This window comes from Theobroma umbraticum, unplaced genomic scaffold (assembly GCF_002168275.2).
Source record: "Theobroma umbraticum cultivar Fairchild unplaced genomic scaffold, ASM216827v3 scaffold_130.0, whole genome shotgun sequence".
In the NCBI taxonomy this organism is placed as follows: domain Eukaryota; kingdom Viridiplantae; phylum Streptophyta; class Magnoliopsida; order Malvales; family Malvaceae; genus Theobroma; species Theobroma umbraticum.
This window is the reverse complement of record NW_018397264.1, coordinates 8,073,039-8,081,001: the sequence shown is the minus strand read 5'-3', so window position 1 is coordinate 8,081,001 and position 7,963 is coordinate 8,073,039. Positions and strand designations below refer to the sequence as shown.

The 7,963-nt window shown below is 40.2% G+C and overlaps 3 protein-coding genes across 4 annotated transcripts in view; 2 read left to right on the top strand and 1 right to left on the bottom strand.

Moving 5' to 3' along the window:
• Positions 1–2,185, top strand: part of CIPK1 (CBL-interacting protein kinase 1) — a 2,533-nt gene extending 348 nt beyond the window's left edge. The window contains exons 2-9 of the mRNA XM_021435185.1: positions 74–173; positions 249–428; positions 523–735; positions 821–925; positions 1,044–1,160; positions 1,364–1,426; positions 1,631–1,705; positions 1,788–2,185. Coding sequence (XP_021290860.1) covers positions 74–173; positions 249–428; positions 523–735; positions 821–925; positions 1,044–1,160; positions 1,364–1,426; positions 1,631–1,705; positions 1,788–1,856 — 922 coding nt within the window. The 3' untranslated portion in view covers positions 1,857–2,185. The remainder of the gene's footprint in view (positions 1–73; positions 174–248; positions 429–522; positions 736–820; positions 926–1,043; positions 1,161–1,363; positions 1,427–1,630; positions 1,706–1,787) is intronic.
• Positions 2,186–2,328: 143 nt separating this feature from the next.
• On the bottom strand, positions 2,329–5,822 carry CRSH (Ca2+-activated RelA/spot-like protein). Of its 2 annotated transcripts, XM_021435374.2 has the most exons (4): positions 5,230–5,822; positions 4,078–5,010; positions 3,658–3,942; positions 2,329–3,323 (listed from the first exon to the last, which is right to left on the bottom strand). In XM_021435374.2, the coding sequence occupies exons 1-4, from the start codon at positions 5,608–5,610 to the stop codon at positions 3,189–3,191; spliced, it is 1,734 nt and encodes a 577-aa protein (XP_021291049.1). In that variant the 5' UTR covers positions 5,611–5,822; the 3' UTR covers positions 2,329–3,188. The 2 variants fall into 2 exon arrangements, with proteins under 2 accessions (XP_021291049.1, XP_021291048.1); XM_021435373.2 differs by lacking the exon at positions 2,329–3,323 and having other exon boundaries at positions 3,335–3,942.
• Positions 5,823–5,972: 150 nt separating this feature from the next.
• RPL3P (ribosomal protein L3 plastid) lies at positions 5,973–7,675 on the top strand. Its single transcript, XM_021435377.2, has 3 exons — positions 5,973–6,569; positions 6,749–6,958; positions 7,431–7,675. Exons 1-3 carry the CDS (start codon positions 6,186–6,188, stop codon positions 7,602–7,604), a joined length of 768 nt encoding a protein of 255 aa, XP_021291052.1. The 5' UTR covers positions 5,973–6,185; the 3' UTR covers positions 7,605–7,675.
• The last annotated feature ends 288 nt before the right edge of the window (positions 7,676–7,963 follow it).

Below are 7,963 nucleotides of genomic sequence, written 5' to 3'. Positions count from 1 at the left end.
AAAATCATATCAATCCATGTTATATGAAGTTGTCTTCCTTTTCTCTTCTTTCCATAATGTTAATCTGCTAAAATCTGTTCTCGATATTGCAGCTCGAAAACGTTCTTATCGATGCAAAAGGGAACATAAGGATATCTGATTTTGGACTCAGTGCGTTGCCTCAACACATTAGGGTAAAGTGCTCTCCTAAACAAGAAATTCATGAAAAAGATTTTGTTCTATTCTTTTAATTCAGTTTCAAATATCAGGGGGATGGCTTACTGCATACTACCTGCGGAAGTCCTAACTATGTGGCGCCCGAGATTCTCGCTAATAAAGGGTATGATGGTGCCACCTCAGACATATGGTCATGTGGCGTCATCTTGTATGTAATTCTCACCGGATATCTCCCTTTCGATGATAGAAATCTTGCAGTTCTCTATCAGAAGGTATTTGAGGGCTACATTTGGTCATTTCTCTGACAAATTTTTAATAATTTCCTTCTTATCAACTCCTATCTCTAATCCTCTTGTGAGATTTCAGATTTTCAAAGGGGATGCTCAGATTCCTAAGTGGTTATCATCCGGTGCTCGGAACATGATAAGAAGGATTCTTGATCCAAACCCTGATACCAGGATAACAATTGCAGGTATTAAAGATGATGAATGGTTCAAGCAAGACTATACTCCTGCAGTAGCTGATGATGAGGAAGAAGATTTATACATTGACGATGAAGCCTTCTCAATGGATGAAGTGGTATGAGCTCCCAAAATTTTATCCTTGATAAGACCTTCCTTTGCAAATTTTGAACATAACTAACAGAAGCGTGATTTTGATGAAGGCATCTGATGGAACTAGGAGTCCAGAATCACCCACTATCATTAATGCTTTTCAGTTGATAGGAATGTCCTCATGCCTGGACCTTTCTGGTTTCTTTGAGGAGGAGGTAAGAGCAAAAGAAAGGCTGTCGCCTTGTTAGTGTATTTTTTTGTGTAGTATCGTCCCTAGTTTATCACCCTAATTCACAAAGTTTTCAGAATGGCTGATTGCAATATTATGCTCAGGATGTCTCTGAAAGGAAGATCAGATTTACATCCAATCATTCGGCAAAAGATTTGCTCGCAAGGATCCAAGATATTGTGACAGAGATGGGATTTCGAGTCCAAATGAAGAACGGAAGGGTTAGTGCTTTGTATAATTGCTTAATGCGATACATCAAGCTTTTCTCAATTACACAAAATGTTACTGTACCTTCATGGTGCCAAAACACACACACACACACACGCATACATGCACTTGGTAGTCGCATGCTTTCAGGAGATTTGGTATGCATTCATACTAATGGCCGCATGTAGTCCTAAACTTGTATGCTCCTTTGTTTCAGTTGAAAGCAACACAAGAACACAGAGGCCAGAAATGTCATGGCAGTCTTTCAGTTGCAGCCGAGGTCATTCTTTTGTTAAAAATTTGAGCAAATTTTTGTGGTATTTTTTAACTCGAAAGTGAATGTGTGTTTTCAGCAATTTATCACTACAGAGAGCTGCACAACCCACCCCTACCCCTACTCCCATCCCCACCCCCCTTGTTGATCCTTGTGAACCTGGACAAGAGTTACTCCATTTACTAATCCAAGTCTTTGTAACTATGTCAGGTGTTTGAGATAAGCCCATCCTTGTATGTAGTTGAATTAAGAAAATCGTGTGGTGATTCTACAGTTTATAGACAGGTATAGGATTTCCCGCTTTCCTTGGCTCAATCCAATTCTCTCATCTTGCTCTCTGTTGTAATTCAAGTTCGATCCTTTGCAGTTATGTAAAAAGATTTCAAATGACTTGGGCGTTCCTCAAGGCCAAGGGCTGGTGTACACACAAGCTTGATAGACTAGTTGTTGATTGGTTAAAGGATATCAGCTCTGAGCCTGAGACTGAGAGAGATGCTATCATAGGTTATAGTTATATTTATGTAAATGTTTTTTTTTTGTTTATTTACAGTAGCATTTTCTTTTTGTTTTATAGCTTTTTGGGGAAAAAGGGAGACCTAAACTAAAGTAAATAACTATAAGCACATATGTCCAAAGTGCAGATATGTTGTGTTGGCAGTTACAAGCAGAAGCAGCAGTCTAGTCTTTTAATGTAATCCAGACAGTGCTGCTGCTTTCTGCATGTTCATAGATATTGATAATTGAATATAAAATCACATTTCATCAGTTAAACTCTGCCTATTTGGCTATTTCCCTTGTTGAAGGAGAAGCTCTCCTCTCTTCTGATGAATGGAGATTTGCCCCCCCAATTGAATGAACATTGAGCAAGTTTAGCTCAGTTTACATAAATAAACTGCAATCCTCTCTTTTATATATATATAGCCTAGTTCAAGGCTTATGTTTTTCAGTGTGAGCTTTCTGTAAAAGGTTATACTGTAGCATGGAAAGAGGGAGAAGAGGATCAAGCCAGCTCATAATTATTTCTTGTTCATGATAAAACACTACCATATGCAGTTCCAATGCTGATACCAAAATCAATCCAATATGTCATGCTCATGGTAGACAACGTACAGGTCCATCATCTATACCTTTTTCCATCCTTGTCTTATGCGACTGCAGCAATAAGGTGGCACTAATCTCAAATTTTTGTTGGAGAAAGCAAAAATCTCCGGCATGCTATTGAGTATTGGTGTAACTTCTTCCGAAAGAAATGATTCCACAAAAGGTTAGACATGTTAACAGGGGTAAGGAGAGCTGAGCAGGGTTGGCTTGCTGTCCAAATAATGGCTACTGATCCCAGAATTTTACTGAACGACAACAATGACTTTAGAGTTTGGGTGGTGATGAAAGAGCGGAAGAAGTTGATCCATCATCAAATGCTTACTTTTCACATCCACTATCAGCTTATCTCTATCTTACTTTTGATTGTTGATGACGTAATCATGTAACATCTGACCATGTTATCAAGGAAAACATTTGTCGCCTCTCCCCCTCCCTCAACATTTTATTTTTCTATTGTTTGTTGTTTATAATTGATGCTCCAACCATCCAAAGGGAATAAACAAGAGGCTATTCTATGCACAGCATTCATGCAATATACGGCTTTTCTTTTCCTCTTTTCCTGAAATACTACAATTTTAGAGAAATCAAAAGTTCTAGTTTGTTATGCTACAGGGTGATTCACTATATAGTATATACATGACAACAATCAATCAAGTGTCAATCAAATCTAATTTACTAGCCTGTCACCAAATTCTTTGCTGTATACCTGAATCAAGCCACTGTTGTCTGCTACTTGGAGCTTGTCATTGAGCATGGTCTTGTATTGGACATCTCTGTCCTCTAAATTGCGCATAAATTCAACCTGTTACAAACAATAACACGGAAACAGCAAAGCTATATAGAGTAAAATATCATCCAATTAGTTCAACCAGAATACAAGTAAACCAGAACTTGTTTAAGTACCATGACAAGCTCAAGCAATTTCGAAGAAATTTTCTATTTCTGAAAGTTAGCATGGAAAGGCTAGAAAATAATCAAAGTTCAATGCATATTAAACCCAAATTCCTAGTAGTTATAAGTACCTCTACCAGTGACAATGCCGTTAAAAATAAAATAAGCCCCCCTCCCCAAACAAAAAGGAGCAGGCTAGAGGATAGCAGTACAAGAAATAAACTCCTTATTACTTTGCGTTTTACCTGTTTTTGAAACAAACCAAATTCATCAGAACTTAGAGAACCATCACTGTTTGAATCGAGGAGCTGCATCATCTCTCGGGCATCTTCCCCTGGTGCTCCAAGCTCTTCCATAACTTCCATTAGTTCTTCAATGCTAATCTTACCATCACCATTCTTGTCAAGAAGGCGGAATACTTCATCTCTCTGACCAAACTCAAGGCCTTTATGATTTGTGGATGGAAAATCTTTAAGCCGCAGTGCTGCAAGTTCAGCTGCAGCAATCATTATGGCCTTAAGTCTCTTTGCCTGAGAATGAAAAAATAGCCAAATACTTATTAAAAGAAAATTTAAAAGATAAAGAAGCATTAATTGTACTGTTTCCCAGCTGAGTCACTAATGTAGAATCAAGGACTGATCTCAATCAAATAATATTCTGCAAACCTCTTCTGGATCAGTTAGTCCACCCTTGTACAGTGAATGGGATGCAGTTCCAGCTGTGGCCAACATGTCCATTTCAGTAGTGCGTATTTGTATTTCCATAAGTGGTCTACTCATTCCATTGTCACTCACATCAACTGCCATATGTAAGCTCTTATATCCATTTGCTTTGGGCCTCGCAATATAGTCTTTTGTTCTGTGAGGCATTTCTTTCCATAGTGATTGAATGATTTCACGAGTCCTGTAGCATGCTCTTTCACCTACTTGTGACATGTCTATGCCAGACCTAGAATTCAATATGACTCGCAATCCTAGAACATCATTTACTTCTTCTGGCTTACGGCCATCTCTCACAAGCTTCTTCATTGTGCTGTACCGACTTTTATAGCGGCCCTTAACAGCGACATCATCAACCATGTCAGCTAAGATAGGATCAGCTTTTAAAGTTTGGAGCAGCTGTTCCTTGTATATGTCAATTAGAGGCTTATTTCCAGGCTGGTGGCTTCTTAGCCATGTATCGACATACAGGTATGAATAAGGAAAGAGATAACGAAAGGAGAGATCTTCAAGCTCGAGGGACAAGTGGTTGGTTCCCACAGCATGAGCTAAGGGGGCATATATCTTCAAAACCTCAAGAGAGAGCATTTGTTGTTGATATCTTGGAAGGTAATCAAGATGCCTCATCGTATCAAGCTTGAGAGCGAGGTCCAAAATGAGAGCCCTGATGTCATAGAAGGTAAGGCAGAATTTTCTTAGGGCAGCCGCACTATCATCATCCAAAACTTCGACTTTGGAAGGGATATTCTTCAAGCGCATGCTTTCATGCAAAAGATGGGCAGTGCCAGTACCAATACGATCTCTGACTTGATAGATGGAAATGGCACCTGCCTCCAGAACTGGGGTGAGTAAGCCAGCCGAAATAACTTCTGCATCCATCTGCAATCAGTTTGCAAGTTGCAAGGCTTGCTCTAAGATTTTTGATTGGGGTGAATTGCCAGAAACCAAAATTTGAAGCGTGAAGAAGTAAAATATATAGACAGTTCATATATCATGCATCATGGTTAATTCTGCAAATTAAGCTGAGATTGTGCATATAACATGGCACAAGAAAAACGTTGTAGAGCTTAATTAGAAAGAAAGTGTGGAGATGAGTACCTGGAGAGTGGCGAGAAGGAAAGCGAGAGACAAGGCCTTAGAAAGAGGAGAGCGGCCATCAGGAGCGAGAGGCAAGGCCTGCAGGATGGGAATGGAGAGCTTGAGAGACTTGAAGAGCAAGCGAGAGGAGCTGCTGGACAAGACGTTGATCTTCTGGGTCAGCTGGTTGAAGGCTCCCACCAGCTCCACCACCATCTTCCCTCCAGTCTGCTCCAGCGCCGTCGCATTGGATTCCGCCGCTGATGCTCTACACATCAATGCACGCGGTGGCTGCTGCTTTGCAATACATGATGAGGATAGTGCTAATAGTTGGGATTTGGAGTGGCATTCTCCCAACCTTAATTTAGGGATCAGCAACTCCATCGAGTTCATCGCCACCATTATTTTGGACTTCGATTGATTATGGCATCATCAAATCGAAGGACACTTGTTCACTTATTCCAATCCCAATCCCAAACCCACTTAAATTAAACTAGTCTTTTTCTGTGTTGTGTGGCTGATATTCATATCCGCTCACTCAAAATGATTCGTATCAAGGACAAGGATGACGGGGTTGAGCTAAGGAGCCTGTCGGAAGTTGGTAGTTTTGTCTGTTGATAAGTAACAACCACGTTGGACTGTAAACTGAACAATTCAAAATTGGGCTGGACTCCACCTGAGCCCAAATGCACACTCACGGGGAGAAGAACTTGTCTTATACTAAAACCCTAGCAAGAACAAAAGCCCTCCCCTTTCCTTTCCTCTGTTATGGTCATCCCAGGATCCCTACTTCTCAGGTTTTATAGTTCCTAAAAATAAGTATTCCTCTTTCTCTTTGGCTTTTGCCCACTGCCCCAATAGTGCCCATGCTGGACTGGACACACTCCCTCCGCAAACTTAATCTATCTCTTCCCAGAACTAGTACTAGATAACTGATTAACTCCACCATTTCCGTTATCTTCGTTTAATGAACAGGCATGTCGGCCTTATCCAGAGGCCTCATTTCTCGTCTCCGCCAGCACCTCCTTTCCCTATCTAGGCCATCGTCATCGTCACCGTCCGCGTGCGTAGCTGCCCCGACGCACCTCCCACCTCATCTCTTTGTTAGGAGACTCTTCAGCTCCGATGCCTTGATGGATGGCTCCCAGATCCTCCAACAACAACCCAGCCGCATCATCCAGGCCACTCCAGCTATCATGACTCCCAACTCCAAGCGCACTGGGCTCGTTGCCGTCAAGTTGGGCATGACTGCTCTTTGGGACAAGTGGGGTGCTAGGCTTCCCATCACCGTCCTCTGGGTTGATGACAATATCGTCTCTCAGGTCAAGACTGTTGAGAAAGAAGGAATCTTTTCCCTCCAGGTGTCCGACTCCTTTTCTTTGCTTCCATTTATATTTATATATGATGCATTCAATTTTTTAATTATTCTGTTTACATTCAAACGTGCTATTTTTACTACCTCAGCAGCTGTCTATGAGGATGTTTATATAATAATGACTAAGCATTCACTCAAACTGCCTAAATTTGTGGTGTTAGTTAGATTGGTTGCGGCCACAAGAAGGTGAAACATTTGACGAAGCCTGAAGTGGGTCATTTCAGAGCTCAAGGTGTTCCCTTGAAGAGGAAATTGAGGGAGTTCTCTGTCACCGAAGATGCTCTTCTTCCTGTTGGTACATCCCTTGGTGTTCGTCATTTTGTTCCAGGGCAATATGTAGATGTTACTGGAATCTCTAGGGGGAAAGGTTTTCAGGTGATTTACTTAATTGTTTCCTTGAATTGTTGATACCAAACGATAAATCTATTCCATTTGTTTGTAGCACTAGCAGATACTCCATCCTTGAAATTTTGTGTATAAAGACTAATAGAGCTAGCTTTTGCAGTTGGACTGATTTGAAAACTATGTACAGTGTGAGGCTTTGGAATTTGTTGATGGTGCACAAGCAATTGCAAATTTTACTAATGATTCTTGATTTACTGGTTAACGGTGGCACATGTCTATTTTATAATGTTAATTTATGCATTGAGCTTGTGCAAATTTTTGTGATGCTCTACACTCTATCCAATCTTTGCACATGAGGGGCAGTGGTATAAAAATAAATAACAATATCTGGCAAGTTTTTGCTTCCTAATTTTTCTCTTTATTCAGTCCTTAGATATGATTAAGTTAATATTGATTTGAGACTTAAACAACTACATTTCTTACATTTGTTTTACTTGTCCAGGGTGGAATGAAAAGATGGGGATTTAAAGGAATGCCAGCATCGCATGGTGCATCATTATCGCATCGGAGTATTGGTTCTACTGGTCAGAGGGATGCTCCTGGAAAGGTTTGCATAGCTACTTTAAAAGTTTATTATTTTGCCTTGTTTATTGCATTGATGTGGTTGGATGAGTGATATATATAGTTTTCACCTCAGAGAAATTCAATTATATGATGCTGTTCTTTACATATTTGTTGTTTTCGCTGCACCTCTCTTTCTATCCTGAGGATCACTTGATCGACTTTTCAGTGATGCTTTTCACTGAAGCAGTTATGTTATTGTGAACTTGCTTCCTTGCTGAATTCTTTCGTCAGCCATGTGGTTGATATGATTGATTCGTTCTTGTAATGTGATTTTGTTCCGCATATTTCTTCTTTGACCGTGCACCTATCTTTCTATTCTCAGTCTCACTGGGTAGACTCTTCAATGATGTTTTCAACTGAAGTAATTATTTTTGGGGATTAAATAGTTTTGCAAACTGTAGTTGATTACTT

Coding starts and splice junctions, on each gene's coding strand:
- CRSH (XM_021435373.2), bottom strand. CDS start 5,610: ATGGTGGCGATGAACTCGATGGAGTTGCTGATCCCTAAATTAAGGTTG. Junction 5,011..5,229: donor TCCTTCTCGCCACTCTCCAG/GTACTCATCTCC, acceptor AACTGATTGCAG/ATGGATGCAGAAGTTATTTC. Junction 3,943..4,077: donor GACTAACTGATCCAGAAGAG/GTTTGCAGAATA, acceptor TTTCATTCTCAG/GCAAAGAGACTTAAGGCCAT.
- RPL3P (XM_021435377.2), top strand. CDS start 6,186: ATGTCGGCCTTATCCAGAGGCCTCATTTCTCGTCTCCGCCAGCACCTC. Junction 6,570..6,748: donor AAGGAATCTTTTCCCTCCAG/GTGTCCGACTCC, acceptor GGTGTTAGTTAG/ATTGGTTGCGGCCACAAGAA. Junction 6,959..7,430: donor CTAGGGGGAAAGGTTTTCAG/GTGATTTACTTA, acceptor TTACTTGTCCAG/GGTGGAATGAAAAGATGGGG.